Source organism: Colobus angolensis, unplaced genomic scaffold (genome assembly GCF_000951035.1).
Source record: "Colobus angolensis palliatus isolate OR3802 unplaced genomic scaffold, Cang.pa_1.0 Scaffold61, whole genome shotgun sequence".
NCBI classification, from domain to species: Eukaryota; Metazoa; Chordata; class Mammalia; order Primates; family Cercopithecidae; genus Colobus; species Colobus angolensis.
This window is the reverse complement of record NW_012119710.1, coordinates 8,357,081-8,381,455: the sequence shown is the minus strand read 5'-3', so window position 1 is coordinate 8,381,455 and position 24,375 is coordinate 8,357,081. Positions and strand designations below refer to the sequence as shown.

General features: G+C 39.1%; 1 protein-coding gene across 1 annotated transcript; it reads right to left on the bottom strand.

The window, feature by feature from the left end:
* Positions 1–6,829: 6,829 nt before the first annotated feature.
* Positions 6,830–14,451, bottom strand: MS4A2 (membrane-spanning 4-domains, subfamily A, member 2). Its single transcript, XM_011963519.1, has 8 exons — positions 14,048–14,451; positions 13,888–13,959; positions 12,887–13,016; positions 12,239–12,373; positions 9,911–9,967; positions 9,199–9,360; positions 8,726–8,824; positions 6,830–7,205 (listed from the first exon to the last, which is right to left on the bottom strand). Exons 1-8 carry the CDS (start codon positions 14,050–14,052, stop codon positions 7,107–7,109), a joined length of 759 nt encoding a protein of 252 aa, XP_011818909.1. The 5' UTR covers positions 14,053–14,451; the 3' UTR covers positions 6,830–7,106.
* Positions 14,452–24,375: the final 9,924 nt, after the last annotated feature.

The following is a 24,375-nucleotide window of genomic DNA, read 5'->3' as shown; positions in this document are numbered from 1 at the left end:
CTGCACGTTATGCACATGTACCCTAGAACTTAAAGTATAATTAAAAAAAAAAGTTATATGGCTGGCCCAGATGAGCATGCAATAATTGTCTGAAGAATTAATGGGGTAATTATTTAATTTTAGAAGTAAATGGGAGAGATATGGTCACAAATATGCTCCTCAGAATGAAGAGGCGATATGGCAGCAAAACAAAATCATATTGTCCTCTTTTAAAAATATAATTAAATACCCCAGTATTCCTAAAAAGAAGTATTTAATACCAATCATAGTCTAGAGTACCTAGAGAAAGGAAAAAAAATGGTATTTGGAGAAGGAAAGGCTTTTCCAAAATATCAGCACCAGAACATCAAGATCACTTGAGAGTCAGTTTTTCTACTCTATGTCGTCATTAGAGGGGGTTCCTAGTGATAGGCAGATCATTTGTGTATCAAAATTTCAGGCTTCCTGGATTGACATTGACCACACTCAGTGTATCTTAAACTAGACAGGTATTCCATGGCAATAAAGTCTATGCAATCCTACCCCCAAACTTCAAGAAATCTGAGAGACCAAAGAAAGAGGTTGACATATCCAATTTCTCAGAAAGAATCATTTAATAGAGACTTAGGAATAGAAGCCATGACTATGTCACGTACAGCAAAGTGACAAGATGACGGATTGCTGTGCCATTACCCCCAGATCCAGAGTTTATATACTGTAGGGAATGAATGTGTATGAAGACACAACAGGAATGGGACTCGGCACTCCCAACCCCATTAATGCATTTTTTTCAGACCTGCTGGTCCTGCATGCTGCCCCTGGGGTGCTGGGACACAGCCCAAGAAGAGGGCAGAATGCAGTGCTCATGGCAGAGCAGGTGGCCCCCAGGGCTCCACACTGCTGCTGCTGGCTGGCCTAGCAATGTCAGGCAACAGTGGACAGAGGCTTCAACCTGCAACTTCCCTATTTCAATTTGGCCAGGAGTTCCTGCATCACCTCCTCCATAACCTTCAATAAAGAAGCCCCAGCGTGCCCCATCCCACTAAGGCCTGTACTACGGACTGGTAAACGCCCTATAGCTGCTGGAGATCCCAACTAGACCATCCAGACTGTAAACCAAAAATAAAATCCTAAGTTCCCCAACTGACTTAGAGACCTCACTTCTTGGCCAAGGGTATTCCAAACTAAACCTGAAAGTCTAGTTCAGGCCGTGATGGGAAGGGAGGTAGGACATGCTTCATTATAATCTCCTCCCTTTGGAATTCAAGCACAACTGACCAGCGTTAACATTAATACCAAGACCTTAAGAATGACAAAACAGATTCTCTGTAGCAATAAGACACCAAATTCCAACCCTCTCTAGTATAGAATCATATGACAGCATAAACCAAAAATAAAATTCTAAGCTTCCCTCTCACCCCCCAAATAACTGAATAGACCACTCCTTTTGGCCAAGGACATTCAAAAGTTAGCCTAAAACACAAATTCAGGCCATGGTTGGAATGATAGTTTGGATATGCCTCATTATACCCTCCTCCCTTTGGAATTCAGGCACAACTGACCAACATTCACATTAAAACAGCGACCTTAAGACTGGCAAAGCAGACTCTTTATAATAATAGGATACCAACATGACAGATAGCTGGCCCTGAAAGAAATCAAAGTATTTTACCCCAAAATATATTTCCTTGATGTTTCTTGAAATGGCCCTGCAAATCTGTCTCTTGTGGGGAAAATCTACATTCTGTAGACAATCCCTTTCTTTTCCCAGCTCTTTTTCCTGATCCGAGAGAGAATCAAGGAAGATTCTGGCACTTTGCAAAGTCTAATAAGAAACACTTACAGTCTATTCTCTCTGAAGCCTGCTACCTGGAGGCCTCATCTACGTAATAAAAACCTTGGTCTCTACAACAGCTTATCTTAACACAGACACTTCCTTCTACTGATTCCGGGTCTTTAGATAAACTCTTTCAATCAACTGGCAATCAGAAAACCATTGAATCCACCTATGACCTGGAAGCCTCCCAACCAACACCCCACCTTCTCCCTTTTCCATCCCCATGCCTGCTCCAAGTTGTCTTGCCTTTCAGGACCAAACCAATGTACATCTTACATATATTGATTGCTGTCTTATGTCTCCCTAAAATGTATAAAACCAAGCTGTAGCCCAACCACTTTGGACCCATGTTCTCAGGAACCCCTGGGGCTGTGTCATGGTTATATCCTTAATTTTGGCAAAATAAACATCTAAATTGATTGAGACCTGTCTCAGATACCTTTGGTTTACAAAAGCCAACAAGCCCTGAAAAAAATTGAAGTATCTTATCCCAAAATATATTTCTGTAATATATTTTACATATTTTGACATGACCCTATAAAGCTGTCTCTTGTGGAGAAAAATCTACATTCTGTAGAGAATCTCCTTCCCTTTCCTGGTCTTTTTCCTGGTTCAGAAGAGAATCAACTAAGAGTGTGGCACCTTTTAAAGTCTGATAAACCTTTACAATCTATTCTCTCTGAAGCTTGCTACCTGGAGGCTTCATCTGCATAAGAATCTTGATCTCCACAACCCCTTATCTTAACCTAGACACTCACTTCTATTGATTTCAAGTCTTTAGGTAATAAACTCTTTCAACCAAATTGTCAATCAAAAAATCTTTGAATTCTCTCCTTCAAGTTGTCCCACCTTTTTGGTCTGAACCAATGTACATGTTACATGTATTGCCTGATGTCATATGCCTCCCCAAAAGATATAAAGCCAAGCTGTATCCCAGTCTCCTTGGGCACATGTTCTCAAGACCCCTGGGAGGCTGTGTCATGGATCATTGCTTCTCATATTTGACTCAGAACAAATTTAAAATATTTTACAGATTAACTCTTTTCATTGACAAGACCTTGCACTCCCACTTCCTCTAGTGCCAGCCCTGTTGATGGAAAAACCTTACAAGCCAAGATACTGTCCCATACATTTCATTCAAGGTCCTCTGATTGGAGGACCTTTGAAAAGCTAGAGCAAATGGCCTTCCAACGTAGATTTCACTCAAAGAATCTAACCCTATCACCCTCATGTGCACAACACCAGAAAGATGACTGGTCTTTACCTTTGCCTCCTTATAATACTAAAATCCCCACCCAGGGAGAGGCTTATTTGCCATTTTCTAACCATGTCATGTATGTGTTAGCATTACTTCTTACTATACCTGTGCACCCTGCACTGCACCCCACACACGTGGTGACATGCATGAATTATGCATGTTACTCTCCTTAACCCCCTTGTGCCTGAGGTTTCAATATTTTGAATTTTTGCAATCAGACTTTAGTGATGACCTTGAGCAATAGGATACGAATAGCTCCCACATCTTAGCATTCTAATAATGGAGCATGAGGCATAAATGTATTAAGGCACCACAATGCACAGCCTTTAGGGAGACAGCATGAGAACTTTAACTCCAGTGCTGGCTCCCTTTTGTTCCAACGCAAGCCCTTAATAAAGGCCTTGACTGGGAAACTTGTTGGGCCTCATGCCACTTATTACATGAGAGTCTAAGAACCTGTGATTGGTAACAATAGGACAATTGAAGTCGATTCCCCAGGGAAAGGCAAGAACATTGTGTACATCTCCTTAAAGGCAGGATTTATAGTAACAGTAGATAAAGTAGAAATCTTAGAGGCATTCCCAGAACAGGGGTCAATCAGAAGTCAACATGCAGCCAAGCAGCCTAGCAGCCCGGCAACCTAGTCTCAAGCTGCATTTTAAACTTTTTATCTTTTCCTTTCCTCTTTCCCATCCCAGTCTCAAGATACAACTTTGAGACAAACTGCGTATGTGTTACCTCTCGTCTTTAAATCCAGGCTCAGAATGTTTTGTGAACCTCCACTCCTTTTCATTTCCCGTGCTATGCTCCCATGACTTATGCACATTTATTTACCTACATACTTGTTAAGCACACACCATGCTCTCTTATCTGGTCCTACCTTTTCTTGGAAGTTTCATGGGTCAGATCCTGATAGGGACCAGGCACTTCTGGAATTCTGTCTCCAGTAAAAGATTACTTCAAGGATGGAATCCACTCCAGGTGACAATCAGACTGACTGCAACTAATTTATAACCTGGCAGGATCCAGGTGCCAACCCCTTCACCAAATGAGACAATAATTCAAGAGGAGACATCGGAGCAAGTCATGACACCTGGTACCTCCTAGCCCTTTCTCTCTTCTGTATTCCAAACCCTTTCTTTAAAACACCCTGCGTACCCTCCACAAATCGAAGAGTGGAATTGCTCTGTACTCTTCCCCCTACCTAGAACGGATAAGAAAGGAATATCACTCTTTCTTATCATAACGCATTATTATTTTGATGTCATTCTGTAAGAAAGAAGTTCAGCAAGCAGCCAGACCCTTTTTGCTGGTTACAAACGTGGTGAATTAGCATCCAAGAAGGAGTTGCTTTATCCCCCTCAACAGGCTCACTCTTTTGGCAATTCTGATTTAATAGGTTCTTGAACTCCTGACCTTAGGTGACCCACCCTCCACGGCCTCCCAAAGTGCTGGGATTACAGGAGTAAGCCACCACTCCTGGCCATGCATTTATTTTAAATCTTGTAAATTAGTATGGTCAATCTCTTTTCATTATTCTCTCTTTAGATTTATCTGAAGAAGAGAGAGATACCTGTGGTTCTGAGGCTCATTTATCACCTGGGCTTTTAAATTCTCCTTGAGAAATTGCTGCAGTTTGCTTTGAGGAGACAACCTAATTCCAAATGTCTTGGTTATCCTTAACTGGGAATTTTGGTGTTTCTCAGACTGCTAATTTTCATCCTATTTATATTAGTTTGCTACAGCTGCAATGACAAAGTACCACAGACTGGGTGGCTTAAACAATAGAAATTTATTTTTTACAGATCTGTAGGCTATAGCAAGCCTAAAATCAAGGTTTAGCAGGGTTGGTTTCTTCTGAGGACTGTAAGGGAAGGATCTGTTCCAGGCCTCTCTTACTGGCTTGTAAATAGCTGTTTTCTTTCTGTCTTCACATAGTCTTCCTTCTGTACATGTTTGTGTCCTGAACTCCTCTTCTTACAAGAATATTATTCATATTGAGTTAGGGTCCACCCTGAATATCTCATTTTAATTTAATTAACTATTTAAAGATGATGTCTCCAAATACGTCACATTCTGAGGTCCTGGCGCTTAGGACTTCAACATATAAACTCTGAGGGGAACATAGTTCAGGTCATGACACCTCTAGAAGCAAGAGTCTTTATTCTGTAATAAAACCTAAGATAATCAAGTGGGCACTCCATATTCAGAGTATCATCCTCCCTTCAGAGAGGAATTCTAAAAGAAGTAGACATCTTCCATCTGTTACAAATCCTAGTAGAAGAGAGCCCAAGATATCAGGTGATACCAGAGACCTGGAAATAGGTGATTTCCAGGGGCTGGAGTGTGAGGTGTAAAGAAGTTAGTTCTTGTGTCTAGGTTTTTTTTAAAAAAATAGTTATGTAGAGATAACTACATAGAACTGTACCACCAATTAATGCTCCATGTTTTCTATCTCAAATGTACAATCATTTTGAGGAGAGTGTTCATTAATTTCACAACTCCCATAGCTAAGACAGGCAGTTAAGCCAAGTAGGAGGAGCACAGACACTAAAGTGAAGCCAGCCTGGGTTTAAATCCCAGCTCCATAATCTCGTGGCTAAGTGGTCTTGGCAAATTGTTTTCATTCTTGTTATGTAAAGACGCTTACAGTTTTAAAAAAGAGGTATTTCTTACCTCAAGAGTTTGTTTCATAGATTAAAATGAAGTAACACAAGTTAGGCTTTCAGCAGAAGGCTGGAGATATCATGGAAATTCAAGTAAGTTTGCTTCATTCACTTTCTTTTCTTTTTTTTGGGGGGGGTTGGAGGGGACAGAGTCTCACTCTGTCACCCAGGCTGGAGTGCAATGGTGCCGTCTCAGCTCACTGCAGCCTCCGCCTCCTGGGTTCAAGTGATTCTCCTGCCTCAGCCTCCCTAGTGGCTAGGACTACAGGCGCATCCCACCATATCCAGCTAATTTTTGTATTTTTAGTAGAGATGGGGTTTCACTATGTTGGCCAGGCTGGTCTCAAACTCCTGACCTCGTGATCTGCCTGCCTCGGTCTCCCGAAGTGCTGGAATTACAGGCATGAGCCTCTGTGCCTGGTCCTTTTTATCATTTTTTTCAGCATAACCAGTGTTCTCCTTTCATCTTAGACTCAAACACTTAATGTATTAGTCAACCAGTTGCTTGTCTAACTTTATTCTTTAATTTGTTAACAAACTCTACCAGTTACTCTTTTTCTACATGTTTTAGATATAACCATTATTTCCATTTCCACTCACTTTATTTCAGCTCAGGTCTTAATTTATTCTTCTTTTTTTCACAAATGTCTCACTAAATGATCTCTCCACTTGCAGTTTCCCTGTTTTTACCTATCTACCTCCCCAGACAATGGGTAACTTAATAAAATTCCCCACTTCCTACTTATCAATCTGCAAACATTATCTAATAATACCATGTCAGTGAATGTGCTGGTGATTTAGGCAATTATACAGATTTTTATAAAACTTCATGCAATACATTGCAAGAATGTATTATTGACTGGTGGTAAAATATTTACATAGAAAGTTATATATAGTGTAAGTTATATATATGTGTGTGTGACTGTGTGGGTATGGGTGTGTGGTACAAACCATGCCCAACTGTAACTATTAGGAATGCTAAAAAATAAAAAAAAACCGTAAGAACCAAATATTATCAAACTGTCAAAGTGTAACTCAACTTTCACCCAGCCTTCTTGTGTTCTGTATTTGCACAGTTATAATCAAACAGTTAAATCTTGCTTATTACATGTTGACATTCCAGCAGAGAGGTATGTGAAGTCATAATATAAAACAAGAAAAATAGGAGTCTATCATATCTACAAATGGAAGGAGAATATTAAGGGGAACAGAAGCAACAAAAACACAATATTCTCATCTGGCGAATAAATCTAATGTAAAATTGGCAGGCTGTGGAGAGAACAGAAATTTTTCCAGTAGCCCCTTAACAAGACCTTGGCCTTCTGGATTCTTGGCTGTGAATCAGAGTGTTCTGGACATGTGATTCTTATAAATCAGTGGGAGGAGACATTTCCCCTCGATCTTCCAACTCACTGTAAATAGCTGAATATATGTTTAATTCTTCATAAACACGATCATCTGGAACCTGATAAGGGAAAAATCATTTCATATCAATCACCACAAATTTCCCATCCCTAGAAGTCTTGCTCAAGAGACTTATCTCATCTACTTTCGTCTTTCTGACTCTCACACTCTGTGTCATTACACTCTAATTATTTCTTTCAGTTCCAGAAAACCAAATCAGACTGGCTGGCTAAGTGGGTCCAAAAGAAATCATGTCAGTCAATGACAAGTTGGTGAGGTTATTCCTTAGTATATCTGATGTCTTATTTATCTATCTTTGGAAGACAGTGATTTTCCTTTTTTTTTTTTTTTCTTTTGAGACGGAGTCTCACTATGTCACCCAGGCTGGAGTGCAGTGGCCACGATCTCGGCTCACTGCAACTTCTGCCTCCCGGGTTCAAGCAATTCTCCTGCTTCAGCCTCATGAGTAGCTGAAATTACAGGCGTGCATCCCCATGCCCTGCTAAGTTTTGTATTTTTAGTAGAAACAGGGTTTCACCATGTTGGCCAGGCTGGTCTCCAACTCGTGACCTCAAATGATTCTCCAGCTTTAGCCTCCCAAAGTGCTGGGATTATAGGCATAAGCCACTGGCCTGGCTATTTTTTTTTTTTTTTAAGACCAAGTCTGGCTCTGTCACCCAGGCTGGGGTGCAGTGGCATGATCTTGGCTCACTTAACCTCCACCTCTTGGGCTCAAGCGATTATCCTGCATCAGCCTCCTGGGGATCTGAAATCTCAGGAACCTGCCAACACACTGGGCTAACGTTTCCTTTTTTGTTTTCATTTTTGTTGTTTTGTTTTGTTGTACTTTTTAGTAGAGATTTGGTTTCGCCATTTGGCCAGGCTGGTTTCGAACTCCTGACTTCAAATGATCCACCCTCCTCGGCCTCACGAAGTGCTGGGATTACAGGCGTGAGCCACCATGCCCAGCCTGGAGGAGAGTGATTTTAAAAGGTGTCTAGACTTAAATGCCTCAGGAAAGTGGACAGATGGAGAGAGTATGTTTCATCCATCAGACATGGGCAAGTACGTGAGCACCAGGTGCTGGTGGTTCTCATCAAAGGTATAATGGGCGGGTGAGGCAAGTGGAAACAGTTGGTAGCCATGAATCAGAAAGGAAAGAATATTGAGGTTTTAGAGCAAGTTGGAAAGGAAAAGTCAAGAAATAAAGGAATAAAACAGAAACAGGAATAGGCGGTTACTTCTGGGGCAGAAAACAAGGCCAGATACCTGGGTGATTTCCTCACAAGTCTCCTGCACATGTGTCTCTCATGCTCCACACACTTTAAGGCATCCATATTTTCTAACATTATACAGATCCTATTTTCCCAACCCTTATTCAGAGGGATATACTATGAAATGTGTGCTACTTATGAGTATAAAATGTGATTTAAAATGTGAGATTTGGAAACCAAAATAATAAAACTTGGAGAAACTATTTTCTGGAAGAAATGTTTCCGAAAACTCAGCCCATATTTTTAAGGAATAAAGCTCCAATTCTTTAACCTGTCATTCAGGATTTTATATCAGGCTTCTACCTACCTTATTTCCTTTGAGTTCTTCCCCAGCTCCATAGATGGTGAGTGACAGAGCACTACCAAGTCCCAGAATGGTGAGAAACAGCATCATCACTACCATTTCCTATTGAACAGCAACAAACGATAAACAACAAGAGTCACATGGTAGGTGCCCCAAAAGTTTATTTTCTTAAAGCATCTCCTGTTTTCATCTCCCCATCATCTGACCAGTCCTTCTAAAGTCACACACACACACACACACAGACACAAGAAAACCCAGAGATGGTTACTTGTAGTAGATAACTTTAACCCCAAGGAATTTGCCTGGGTTGAGGGGAGCGGGCAGCCAGCATCTCCCTGGACTGTGTGAACTTACAGAACACTATACTATGTAATGGAGGTTACAGAAAAGGATGGTGTTCATGGAACAAGAAAAGAGGGCTTCTTACTTACATTAGGACCCAGAATCTTAGTCTTCCCACACAAAAAAATACATACAGCGGAAAAGGAAGCCACAAAGCACTTTTCGGTCGAAAAATATTTCTGGCAACTGTGGATGTGGATATAAGCCGAGCTCTTCTTCAGGTTGACGATCAGGATGGTAATTCCTGTTGCCCCAGCTATGCTGCTGGCAGTGTTTGCTCCCAGGCTTCCTCTCGCCTGATGATAGTAAGGAACACTCAGACCTGGGCCTGCACTTGCTGGCACATTCAATAAACCTGTCTTCCTTTCAGGGCTGGATGCATTTAGTAAATTCCACATTGCTTCCAAATTTTGGATAAAAAGGGAAGCCCTGAAAATGGCCGTATTGTTTAATGAGCATATATTTCTTTCTTGCTGGACTGCATTCAGGAACCACATGGACACGTCCGGTCTCTCCTCAGATATTCTTCTTAATTGAAAACTAATTATTTATTTGATCATGTGAATATACCTACAAGGACAATGCCAGTGTGGCGACACTTTTTTTTAGAGCGAGCATGAAGGTAAACATAAACTTCATTGTATGTTAACTGGTGCAATTTATGTTTCTAATGATTATATTCAACTTCTGTTGCAAAAAGCCCCAGGACACAAAATAGATTGAAACAAAGTCATAGATCCACATTCACTATAATATAGGAGACAAAGAATGTTCCCCTTAAGACTCCTCAAATTCCATTCTTCTTACCTTTTCAGAGAGGGACAAAGACAGAAAGAGGCAACTCACCAGAGAGGTGGCATTTCTCCTTTCAGATAAAATTGACAAAATTCCAGAAATAGAAAACTGTTCAAAAAGGAGGAAAAAAGAGCCACAATGAGTTTCTTGTTTTCAATGTGTCCTTTGTAACCCCATCTTCCAAACATAGGTACAATTTGGGGTACTTGATAAAGTTACTTATTAATGTCACCTGTGAACCCAGTATTTCCTTATTCTTATTTTCTGTAGAGTGCTCCTCAAAAGTAAATGTGTATACGAATAAGGCCGGGTGTGGTGGCTCATGTCTGTAATCCCAGCACTTTGGGAGGCCAAGGCGGGGGGATCGCCTGAGGTCAGGAGTTTGAGACCAGCCTGACGAATAGGGCAAAACCCCGTCTCTACTAAAAAATACAAAAATTAGCCAGGCATGGTGGCGTGTGCCTGTAGTCCCAGCTATTAGGGAGGCTAGGAGAGGAGAATCGCTTGAACCCGGGAGGTGGAGGTTGCAGTGAGCCAAGATCATGCCACTGCACTCCAGCCTGGGTGAAAAGAGTGAGACTCCATCTAACAGAAAAAAAAGTGTATATGAATCATGTGAGGGTCTTGCTAAAATGCAGATTATTATTCATTAGGTCCTGGATGGAGCATGAAATACTTCATTTACATGAGACTCCCAGGAGATGCTAACCCTGACAATGCAGAGGTTAATCTTGGAGTAGCAATGTCCAGCAACATCAGGGACATGAATCTGTTAGACCACCACTCTCATTCTATTGCAATTGTCTATTTGTATGTGCATCTTCCATCAGCTCCTCTAGGCAAGAAACATGTGTTTGTGGCATGCATATTTCCAGAGTTTGACATATATCATGTGAATATAGAGTAATTATGAAAATGTACATGATGATATTTTTACCAAACATTTACATATTTGATATAAATATAAGTCAATAGCACAAATTCAAAGCAATCTCCTAAAGACTCAGACTGTGAGTTTGATGGGTTGAGAGACACCTAATAAGCTGTGTTTGAAATAAAAAGACAGTAGAGACAAGTTTCAATTATAACAGAGGTGGAGGTTCAAGGAGAGTCCTGAACAAGTCATCTGAGCACTAAGGATTTAGCAGAATGCAAAGTGAATGTGATATAGTTTAGAACTAAAATATATTCTCATGAATGAAGTATCGATATAATGAAAAAACATGAATAATCTCAAAATGTGCAGCGAAGGAAGACAAACAGTAAAGAGAGCATACTTATATAAAAAATGCAAGTTAATTTATATTCACAGAAAGCAGATCAATGGTTACTTGGGGATGAGAGGAGAAGGAGTGGAGGGAGGAAGGAAGAATTACAAAGATACAGAGGGAAGCTTTTGGAAATGATAGATACATACATTGTATTAATGTGGTGATGTTTTCATGTGTGTCTATGTGTGTTAAAGGTTAGCAAATCGTACACCTGAAATACTTGCAATTTATTATATGTCAATTAGACCTTTAAAAAGTTTTATATACCTTATTATCTCACTCATCCACCTGTTTTTCCACATAGAACATTGAGTAAAAGAGATACCACAAGAAAATACCTAAAAGTTTCTAGGGCATAGAAGGTCACCATATGCCCATTGATCTTAATTTTTCTCACCCTAGCAATCTCTTTCCTCATTTTGCATGAAGATAACTTTATTTTCTATTATTATTATTTTAAGACAGAGTTTTGCTCTTATTGCCCAGGCTGGAGTGCAATGGCACAATCTCAGCTCACTGCAACCTCTGCCTCCCAGGTTCAAACAAGTCTCCTGCCTCAGCCTCTCAAGTAGCTGGGATTACAGGCATGCACTATCACACTCAGCTAATTTTTTATATTTAGTAGAGACGAGGTTTCACCATGTTGGCCAGGCTGGTCTCGAACTCCTGACCTCAGGTGATCCACCCACCTCAGCCTCCCAAAGTGCTGGGATAACAGGCGTGAGCCACTGTGCTCAGCCTCTGTTATTATTTTTAGTTGACAGATAAAGCTGTGTGTAGTTACCATATAACTTTATTGATGAATAGTGCTAGAGGTATGTTCTTGGAGTTGGATTCTGAAAGTTTAGGTTCAGTTACTATCAGCCAAGTGTCCCTTAGGCAAGTCATTTAACTTGAATTAGATTCAGGTTTCTCATCGGATAAAACTGTAGGCTAAATGTTTAACCCACCGTTAATTATAAAAAGAATGTTTTGTTGTTGTTAATGAGCATATCTATGTTAGGAATTACAAATATCATCTTAACACTGGAAATAACTGGTTAGTTCTTAGCAAGAGAGAGACCTATGTTCAGTGTTATTTCAGATACTATTATAGATATATACTCACAAATATGGCTCCCCAGAATGGATAACCTGCTTTAAATGATGAAAAAATGTCTCCCTCAATGTGTGAAATATCAAGTACAGAGCAGACAACTGTTCCAAAACACAGGCATATCATACCAATCAGAATTTGTGTTACCTATAGAAAAACACATGAATTTCATGAAAATCAAAATATTTTCCCAAGATTGTATCAGTTTTTAATAATAGAGGCCGAACATGAGAAACTGCTTTAGTGTCCTAGACTGTCCTGAGAAGTGATCCACACGTAAGATTTTCCAGAATACCCTGGCCGCTATAGGAATTGATACAAGCACTACCTAATGCATGGATGGCCAATACTTTTCTCCATGCGCCTTTATGTACGTTCTCATGTTGAACATCAGTAATTGTTCTTTACATCTAAGTAAAGATAAAGATGATGAATTCTTCACTCCTATTGGCCATTCTCATCCTAGCAATTTAAAGTCTTTTTGAGGAAATGCTTCTCTGTTCCCAAAAGGGCCCAGTTAGTATCAACTCTTTATCTACCATGTTTTTTAGAGGACCTGCCACCTGTCATGAATCCAAGTGGCAAAACAGTTGATGCAACTCAGTATTCTTTTCTAGACCCAACCTTTACTCGAGTCAAAGTTGGAGGAGGCTCACTCACCCCCAGGAACTCCTGCTCTTTTTTCAAAACTGTCAGCCATGTATGCTGTGGTGGGGATGAGGCTGACTTCAATAGTCCGCCTGAAGATTCTTCCTGGGGAGATACTGCCAAGACTTCAAATGCAGGCACACTGTGAAATTTAAAAGCAATTCAGTCATAAGAACATTCTCTAACTCCCTGTGCAACATCCTCGACTGACAGAAAGGGGAGTTTTGTTTATTTTTTCAAAGCCATCCTGTAACTCAAATCTTCATTGTAATCACTAAGAAACTAAAACTCAGAGCAGCCAAGTAACTGACCAAGAACACCTGAACACTATCCAAGTGATTAGATGGGATAAAATGGAACAAAATCCATGCCAAATTTTCCTATTCTTAATCCAGTGTTACTTTCAAGTTCTTTCACATTCATCTATGTTGATAAGTAAAACTGAAAATAAACACAGTTACCTATGCATCTCACAATCCTTTTAACATAGAAATGTATCTGAATATATTATGTCAGTAACAAACCCCAACTTCATGTACACAGAATGCAATGAAGGGATGGCTTTGAATGGGTAGATGAGACTCTTACTATTTTCATCTTCAAAGAAGCATCCCACAGCTTATGGATCATAAAGACCAATCAAGAAGCAGGTTATTTTATAAAGTATTTACAAAAGCATTTGTGAAGGATATGTGTCCTGCAGCACATATCAGACACAGAAGCAAGAGATCTACATACCTAGTATGAACTCTCCTGTCTCATACCCAGAAAATGAGCTTGTAATGTGAGAAAATCTGTTACTTCCACTTTACAAGCTGAGTAAAAGTGTTCCCTTCCAGGGAGAGAGAATCACTTGGAAAGTACGGCAAGTAGCTTCCTCATACCCAGTACATTAATTAAACTAGATGGATCCATGCCTAAATCAATAAAGTGTCATCTCCTAAACACTGTGACTACGACTTCCCCTGCCACTAAGTGACTGAGAGTAGAAAAAAATAATACCCTGTACCTACCTGGACGGCTCTTGAGGGAGAGAAAGATTTGCTCTCCGATTACTTTCTGTGTCCATTTTTTCATTAACTGAGCTATCCAGGAGTAAAGAATATTGTTATATTGAGACTTGGTGGATTTCTTCTTCCTGCATGCTCTGAATAGGCAGTTGAAATGGGTTACCTCATGACATTGATGATTATCTTTATACATATGTCATTTGCCAGACAGATAAGTTTCCTGGCTGATTAAGATCAACAGGCTTTTTTTACTTGTAATGAATAGAAAAATTGAGAAGCCTACTAAATAAAGACTCATATGAAATAAGAAAATTTGAGACTCCTGGAGCATAATTTTGCCTGAGACTAGCAGGATTTACAGAACCTGAAAATGAGACATTTTACTAGGAATTGAGAAGGTGAGAACGAACTGCAGAAAAGAAAGAGATGTGCCCTTCTTCTGGAATTTTCCCCCCTTGTGTCCTAATTCAGCCATTTCTCTGGCAGAAGTTGTCCAACTGCACTTTTGAAAAGCTTGCCTTCCTTCTTTAAGGCATACTTGGTTTCACACATAGGCCCAAAACTGAAGTGCTGTTTTTGTATGTGAGTGAGTGTGTGTTAGTCTCTGAATCTCCAGATCCATCTCTGACTTTAATATCTATCATCTTTCTCTCTCTTTCTGTCTTTTGGAAACTGTTTAAATGATTCTCTGCAGCAGATGGTCTTGGAAATACAACAGGCTGCATAGTAACTGCTGTGAACCATACCCGATAGTGTGTAAAAGCTAAGACGACTCCCTTGTCTGCTAAATTATTAGACTGATGGTGCTTAGATCTTTACAATGGCAAGAATGGGATAGTGAAAACACTGAGAGGCATGAACTTTATAACAAATCCCACGAGCAAATCTAAACAGCATTGGACTGAATAGTATGCCTAAATTAGAGTCAGGGCTAAACCATGTGATCATTGTAATACCAAAACTAGCTAGACCATAGCAAAATCAGTACAGATAAGATTCACAGAAGGTTTTAATCTCTTTTATTTCAGTTTAATTGTAAACATAACCTTGAATGGCTCTTCAATAATTTTTAAGATACTAAAAATCACACCTCTAATCATGTGTAGTTTTTTTAGGGGGGGGGATGTGAAAAAGAAAGTATTTTTGTTGAAAACTAAGATATTTACATAAACAGAGGATCCTAAAAGACATATTTGTATAGCTTTTGTAGCCAAGTTTATTAACTCAGGTGTCATCTTCCCATGGTGTCTTCAGGAATTGGTGGACCTAACCAAGGTGCTATTGGAATTAAGGAATAGACATTACTCACTTACACGTTCATCCAAAAAGAACTTAATGTTCCATGCCAGGCACTGCCCTTATCACTGTGCATGCACAGATGAATGCCAAAATCCCAGGTCCTTCTAGTCCACAATCAAGCAGAATAGAACAAAGACAAATGATATGTTATTACCCAATATGTTGGAGGCTAGAGGATGTTGGAACACATAGAAGGGTATAACAATTCTAGCTGATAGGGGATATGTAGAGTTCAGGGAAGGAATTCCCTGAGAAGGTAACATTTGAGACCAGACTTAAAACTAAAATGATAGCATCAACATTTTTCTATTTTCTTGTTTTTCTTTTTTTTGAGACAGAGTCTCACTCTGTCACCCAGGCTGGAGTGCAATGGCACAATCTCAGCTCACTGCAGCCTCCGCCTCCCAGATTCAAGCAATTCTCCTGCTTCAGCCTCCCAAGTAGCTGGGACTACAGGAGTGTGCAGCTACACAGGGCAAATTTTTTGGGTTTTTAGTAGAGACAGGGTTTCACCATGTTGGCCAGGCTGATCTTGAACTCCTGACCTCAGGTGACTCATTCACCTCGGCCTCCCAAAGCGCTGGGATTACAGGAGTGAGCCACTGTGCCCAGCTACGAATTTTCATTTTATCTTCCTTTTTCTTTTTCTTTCTTTCTTCTTTTTTTTTTTTTTAATAGAGTTTCGCTCTTATTGACCAAGCTAGAGTGCAACGGTGCAATCTCGGCTCACCGCAACCTCCGCCTTCTGGATTCAAGCGATTCACCTGCCTCAGCCTCTGGAGTAGCTGGGATTACAGGCATGCGCCACCACACCCGGATAATTTTGTGTTTTTAGTAGAGACAGTGTTTCTCCATGTTGGTCAGGCTGGATTGAACTCCCGACCTCAGGTGATCCACCCGCCTCAGCCTCCCAAAGTGCTGGGATTACAGGTGTGAGCCACCACACCCAGCCTTATTGCCTCTTTCTTAGTGAAATTACCCCACACCTGCTGGGCAAAGTCCTGAAATCATGGTTCTGTGTGGCATTTCCTAGTAGTCTATAGTAGTTCATTATTTGTGCAGCAAATAATCAGGAATTGAAGTTGAGATTTAGACTGGAAACAAACTGAAGATGGTCTTTGGTGTTTGCACACGATGCTATTTTGTGAGAATTGTCAACAGAACCTTGCAAAATGCAAATCAGAACCTGTCATACCTTATGGACTCCAAATTGTTTCCTATTCCAATTTTCACAACCACCTCCTTGCCCCTTTGTAAGTTACTTATTATCTTCTATGCCTACACTTTGGTTCCCTACAGTCATGTTTTGTCATCTTTCACAATAATAACATTGAAACATATGACAAAATGACTGACTTTTTTGGTGAGGCAAAATTATCGAGATGAGTTTTAACCATGCTGCTACCTGAAAGGAAGAGATAACAGAGTTAACATCCCTTCCCTACCATGTATCTTTCCTCCTCTAGCACGGTCTTTGCACACGCATTTCACCCACCCCACATCTCTGGCTTCCTCTTTGATAAGCAAGGTTTCCTCTTTCAGTTACATACTAGATTTATTTCTTGAAACTTACAAAAAATTTGCTTTCATATCCCACATGAGCAATTGTTTTCTCAAACTGAATGCTCTAAATTGAGTATTAAAATAAAATAAATATGTATGAATTTGCATGTTACAAGTTGAAATTTATACTATCTCAGATTAAAGCCTTAAAAGTAAAACCTAAAACCATAAAAACCCTAGAAGAAAACCTAGGCAATACCATTCAGGACATAGGCATGGGCAAAGACTTCATGACTAAACACCAAAAGCAAAGGCAACAAAAGGCAAAATTGACAAATGGGATCTAATTAAACTAAAGAGCTTCTGTTCAGCAAAAGAAACTATCATCTGAGTGAACTGGCAACCTACAGAATGGCAGAAAATTTTTGCAATCTATCCATCTGACAAAGGTCTACTATCCAGAATCTACAAGGAACTTAAACAAATTTACAAGAAAAAAATACACAACCCCATCAAAAAGTGGACAAAGGATATGAACAGACACTTCTCAAAATAAAACATTTATGTGACCAACAAACATATGTAAAAAAGCTCATCATCACTGGTCATTAGAGAAATGCAAATCAAAACCACAATGAGATATCATCTTGCACGGATTAGAATGGTAATCATTAAAAAGTCTGGAAACTGAACAGATGCTGGCAAGGATGCAGAGAAATAGGAAAACTTTTAGACTGTTGGTGGGAGTGTAAATCAGTTCAACCATTGTGGAAAACGGCGTGGCAATTCCTCAAGCTTCTCCTTGGTGAAGGAATGAAAACACTGGGCCATAATTCCAGCATTCTAATGTTTCTGGGATTTGCTGAGGCATTTACTTCTGTCTTGCCTATCTCAGGCAAGGGCAGACAGGACTTGGCATACCCTAGACACATGGGCATCATTAAGAGCAAAGGCTGCAGTTTGAATAGCAAGCTAATACATGCCACATTCCCCCCTTCCATCTCAGGGCAAAGCAAATAAGCAAAACAGAGAACAACACTGAACCACAGCTGCCCCCTTTCCAAAAAAAAAAAACCCAGCTCCCTGAGAAGGGAAAGAAAAAGAGAGAACTATATGTTCAACAGTCTGGTTTTTCTGAGGGCTGCCCAAGGCACTGGCTCTGCCTTAAACATCTCAGAGCATTTATGGGTCCTGCCATATTCCAAATGCCTAGGAGCCACTGAGAACAGAAATAACAGTCTGAGATAGCATCTGGACTTGAGATGCTCCCAGAATGTCTGGACTGGCAGATCGGTGAAGTGCTTCTCCTATATGAGTCCATTCTATAAGACTATGGTGCAAACATCAACACAAGAGTCTAGGACAATGAGGAAACAGAAAAATATGCTCAAAAAATAGAATAAGTTTCCAGAAAGTGACCACAAGGATACAAAGATATGTGATATACCTGACAGAGAAATCAAAACAACCATCGTAAAAATGCAAAATAAGGTCAGGAGAATATGCACGAATGTGAGAATTTCAAGAGAGATAGAAAGATTTAAAAGTATCAAATAGAAATCATAGAGCTGAAGAACACAATAGTTGAAATTAACTAGGTAGGTTCTACAGCAGACTAGAGCAAGCAGAAGAAAAGGTCAGTGAACTTGAAGAAAGTTTACTGAAATTATCTAGAGAAATGAAAAGAATAAAAAGAGTAAAACAAAAAAAGCTTAAAGGGGCCTGGTGTGGTGGCTCACGCCTGTAATCCATGCACTTTAGGAGGCCGAAACGGGTGAATCACAAGGTCAGGAGATCGAGACCTGGCTAACATGGTGAAAACCCATCTCTACTAAAAATACAAAAAAAAAAACAAGTAGCAGGGCATGGTGGTGGACATCTGTAGTCCCAGCTACTCAGGAGGCTGAGGCAAGAGAATGGCATGAACCCGGGAGGCGGAGTTTGCAGTGAGCTGAGATTATGCCACTGCATTCCAGCCTTGGCGACAGAAAAAAAAAAAAAGAAAAGCTTAAAGGACTTATGGGACACCATTATGTGGGTCAGTATAGAAATTATAGGATTCTTGGAAAATGAAGGGAGAGAAAAAGAAAGAAAGCTTATTCAAAAAATAATAAAAGAAATTTTCCAAATCTAAGGGCATCTAGAAATCCCCTAATGGGCCCCTAGAAGGCCCAGTGGACCCCAGATAAGATACCAAGATATCCACACTGAGATACATTACAATAAATTATCAAAGGTCAAGGGCAAAGTGAGAATTTTGAAAGCAGCAAAAGAAAAGTGACTTGTTAATACAGTGGTGTCCCCATAAAAATATTAGAAGAATTTTTTAGCAGAAACTTTGAAGACCAGAAGTAAGTGGGATGATATATCCAAAGTGCTGAGAGAGACGAAAAAAAAAAAAAACACCACCAACCAGGAATATTACTATTGGCAAAACCATTCTTCAGAAATGAAGGAGAGATAAATACTTTCCTAGACAAACAAAAGCTGAGGAAATTTATCACCACTGAACCACACCAAAAGCAAAGAAACAAAAGCAAAAATAGGCAAGTAGAAATAAATCAAACTAAAAACTTTTTGCACAGCAAAGGAAACAATAAAAAAAAATAAGGAGACAACCCATAGAATGGGAGAAGTATTTGTAAATAATCTATCTGATAAGGGATTAACATCCAAAATATATAAGAAATTTTTACAACTCAGTAGTTAAACAATCAAACAAACAACAATAACCCAATTTTAAAAGTAGGCAAAGTACTTGAATAGACGTTTCTCCAAAAAAGACATACATATGGCCAGTGGGTAGATGAAAAGATGCTCAACATCACTAATCACTGGGGAAATGTAAATCAAAGCCAAAATGAGATATCACCTCATACCTGTTAGGATGACCATTAGTAAAACATAAATAAATAATAAGTATTGGCGAGGATGTGAAGAAATTGGAATTCTTGTACACCGTTGGGGGGAATGTAAAATGGTGCAGCAGCTATGAAAAACGGTATGGAGGTTTCAGCAAAAATTAAATATAGAACTACCATATGATCCATCAATCCTACTTTTCTATATTTAAGAGAATTAATACCAGGATCCCGTGTTCATTGAAGCATTATTCAGAATAGCTAAGATGTGGAAACAACCTAAATATCCATAAATGGATGTGTCCTAAATACATACAATGGAATATTATTCAGTCCTTTTTTTAAAAAAAAGGAAATCCTACCATCTACAACACAATGGATAAACTTGGAAGACATTTGCTAAGTGAAATAAACCTGTCACTAAAGGACAAATACAGTGTGGTTTCATTTGTGTGAGATATCTCAAATAGTCAAATTCATAGACTCCAAGAGTAGAATAATGGTTGCCAGTCCCTAGAAGGAGAGAGAAATAGAGAGCTGCTAATCAGCAGTCATAAAGTTTCAGTCAAGTAAGATAAATAAGCTCTAAAGATATAATGTATAACATTGCACCTATAGTTCATAATAACGTAGTGTACATTTAAAAATTTGTTAAGAAGACAGTTAAGTGTTAACTCATGTTAAGTGTTCTTACCATAATAAAAAAACACGAAGTTGTACACTATTTGTACATTTTTCTGTATCTTTCATATACCTCAATATAATGTATTTTGAATAAAGTATCAATTTGGCTTTTCCTCTTTCAGGCATTTCCTATTATTTATGATCTATTACAAATTTTCATTACTATTTTCCATGGCAAATATCTAGTTAGCCATAATTTTTGTTCTTGTTGTAATGTGAGTGGCTGGCTGAGGGTTTCCATGTTTGCTTATTCCCCTGCCCCAGCTTTTAAATATGTAATTGACAAAGGTTGTATATATTCAAGGTATATAATGTAATGACTTGATAAACATATACATTGTAAAATGACTACCATAATCAAATTAATTTACATATCCATCACTACCCATGCCATACCTTATGTATTAGTCTGTTCTCACATTCCTATAAAGAACTACCTGAGACTAGACAATTTATAAAGGAAAGAGGTTTAATTGACTCACAGTTTCAAATGTCTGGGAAGGCCTCAGGAAACTTACAACGATGGCAAAGGAGAAGCAAACATGTCCTTCTTCACATGAGGGCAGGAAGGAGAAGTGCTGAGCAAAGAGGGAAAAGCTCCTTAAAAAACCATCAGATCTTGTGAGAACTCACTCAGTATAATGAGAACAGCAGCATGGGGGTAACCACCACCCCCATGATTCAATTACCTCCTACAGGGTCACGGGAATTATGGAAACTACAACTCAAGATGAGATTTGGGTGGGGACACAGCCAAACCACATCACCTTAGAAACCCAGAACTTGTTAATCTTTTCTTTTCCCTTCATTGGACTTTTATTTAAATGTAATATTTGGGACAGTTATTCAAAAGGGCAAACATTTTCCAACTTAATCTAAGTTCATAATAAAACAAGCAACAAAACAGTGTTTGGGATTTCACTTTCTCGTCCTTATAATCAAGACTCAATGCCTCCCGTCATCAATATTTATTTAGCATTTACAATGTGAGAGGCACAATAGAACATAGAGACAACATTGTCCCTGCTCTTGAGGAGCTTACATTCTAAAAAAAAAAAAAAAGAAAAACCCTCTTTTAACATGGTTTGTTTGGCGTTTTATGCAAAGTATTGAGAAAATATTCTGTAGAGTGAACTTTGGATATAACTTTACCCCATCATTATTTAGAGACTAGAGGAAGAGAAAGAGGAAGGATTTTAAAGGCAGACAATGACAGAATATTCAGGATAGGTAAGGTTTAAAGGGAGATAAACACAAACAAAGGAGAGATTTGTTGCAGTAAATAGGATGAGGGAAATAGTTTATGGGATGCAAGCAAAGGAAGCAGAGTGTCTTAGACACTGAGTGGAGGCAGACAGATCATGTGGCCTTTTTCCAAGAAAACAACCACCAAGTAGGAATGGTTGGTGACAAGAGAGAAGGCTTAAAAAGGAAGGTAATCTTGTGCTCCTGACAAATAGAAAGAATAAAGGATCAAAATCAAAGGCAGCCTGTAATAGTATCTATAAATTCTTAAAAATCAAATGTGATTTGGAAGCCCAAAACTCACAGTTAATGCTACCCAATGTCATGATGGACCAAGAACATTGTGGTTTCCTAAGTTAGAAAATGCTGTATATCAAAATTTTAAGAAGAACGTATTACTTTTTTCCAGTCAATCCCCTTCCACTAGAAAAAAACAAAAACTCAATTTTTTTCAGGGTGATGAGGAAGAGAGGGCACATGGGGCATGGTTGTAAACAGTAGTTATGTTAGTAGTATTTTTATTTCTCACAAAAATACTGGTTAGCAATTCTGAAATGAATTTACGTGTATACTAACGTTAAACAGGTAAGCAAATAAATTGTGGAAATTGTTGCCAGATTTACATATTCAGAAAACAGGTTATAAATAAGCAAGGTTGGGAGGTTGCTAGAATGGACCCTATGTGACCATATTTGAGTGGAATTTATCAGTAGGAATTCATGATAGAAAGAGAGAGCAATGGATAGATATATACATACGTATGGTAATAAATATAGATACGTGCGTGCATGGGTAGTGTACATGCATATATTTCTTAGCTTTGTGCAATATCAGTTCACTGCAAGCTCTGCCTCCCAGTGGCGCAATATCAGTTCACTGCAAGCTCTGCCTCCTAGGTTCAAGCAATTCTCCTGCCTAAGCCTCCTGAGTAGCTGGGATTACAGGCATGTTTCACCACACCCAGCTAAGTTGTGTATTTTTAGTAGAGATGGGTTTTCACCATGTTGGCCAAGCTAGTCTCAAACTCCTGACCCCATCTTGGCCTCCCAAAGTGCTGGGATCATAGGCGTGAGCCACCGTACCTGGAACCTGCATACATTTTCAATTGCTTCTTAAAACTCACAGTCGTCATTTTATAATCTCTTGTGACTTACACCTCTCTCCAAACTTCCATTTTTCCATCTGCCCATTATACACTGAAGTTAGACCCAGTAAAGTCTCTAGTTTATTCTTTGAATATTCAAAATTTGTTTTAACTTAAAGGCCTTTGAATGTATCCTCTTTTCTTCCATCCTGTTAGCTCTCAGTTATCTTTAAGATCTCAGTGGAGAAGAAGTGTTCTGAAAAGCTATCACTGACATGTCTTCTAACCTGGTTTAGAAGCTCGTCCTACGTGCTTCTCAAGATTCCTATACTCTTCCCATCAGAGACATTGTGTGTTTCTAGGGGTCTGTATCTCCCACTACGAACAATTTAAGAGCAGAGATTATGCATCATTCTCTATTGTATGCCAAGCTCTTAGCACAATACATGATGCATAGTAGGCACTCCCTAAATGATTGCTGAATTGGAACAGGAATTAAAATAAATTGAAGAATGTGTAAGCAAAAACTCAGTTGTATGTAAGAAAACCCAGTTCCCGCTGAAGAAGAGAAAGAGCTGGAGTCCTTTAAAATCAACTGCCTGTTTTTCTGTGACTAGTGAGCCTTATCTCTCCCTTTCCCAGGCATTGTGAAAACTGTTTCTCTAGCTGTGCAGTTGCAAGGTCACGAGGCAGATAAGTCATAAAACATGTTTTTCCTTGAAAAGTAAGAAATAATGTAATGCATGTCTTAATTGAATAACTGTCTTTGTTTCTCACTTCTGTAATATGCTTCCCCCTGCACAGATCTCCCCCAGCCCCACAAAATGCTTAAAAGGTAACCAGACCCTTTGTTTGGGGCTCAGTCCTTTGGATGTAAATCTGACTGGGTGGGTGCACCTAAATAATTAAATAATTCCTCCTCCACCCCTTGGTCTCTCTGATTCCTTAATTATCTCGCTGCAGAATGGATTAAAAAATAAAGAAATATTTATTACATAAGTAGCCAAGAAGTAGAGAAGAACCTTTGCACATATGATATACAAATAGCTAAGAGTAAATTATGGGTATAAATTTATGCACACAGTAAGTGCTTATATTTCTTATTCATACATTTTATTTATCTTGAATATTTATGAATAAGAAATATAAGTGCTTTAGCAGATTTATAAATGAGGAACTGAAGGAAGTTTTCACACCACACTGCCACCTTGAAAAGATGGCTATTGAAGTCGTTGGAGGTTATACCAGGAGCCACAATGGAAGGGTAAGTAAGGTTTCCACTGTTATCTCTCCAGCACATCTGACCACAATCCCACCTTAGCTTTTACCAGCAACAGCAAGACTAACCACAACAGCAACATTATTAGCAAGTACCTGTGGTGCTGTATCACATTTTCTTTTTATTTTCATTTAACCCTCATAGCAACTCACCAAGTAGTTGTTATTATTACATCTATTTTACAGATGAGGAAAACTAGGTCAAAGAGATTAGGTAACTTGCCCATGTTCATGCAGGTAATAAGTGATGGTTTCAGAATTTGAACCCAGATGTGGCGGATTCCAAAGGCCTTGTTCTTTACTTCTCTACTTTACAGTTTCCCATCGTCCTTTGAAGAACACATTTGGGCTTGCTGTCAGACTCACCAACATAAATCATCATTTACATTTCAGGGCATGTGTGAGTTCCAGCAGTTCACTGAAATAAAATCCCTGAGCCTTAACCCTCTCATCTCAAATGTATTTTAATGAAAATTTATTTAATTAATTAATTTCAAATAAATTTCATTCATCAAATAAAAAGTGAATATTTATTTT

Excerpts from the sequence above, each read along its gene's own strand:
- MS4A2 (XM_011963519.1), bottom strand. Across the intron at positions 12,374-12,886 it reads AAGAGCAGGAGTTCCTGGGG|GTAACACAAATTCTGATTGG; the intron begins GTGAGTGAGCCT and ends GTTTTTCTATAG. Across the intron at positions 9,361-9,910 it reads GGAGAAATGCCACCTCTCTG|GCGAGAGGAAGCCTGGGAGC; the intron begins GTGAGTTGCCTC and ends TACTATCATCAG.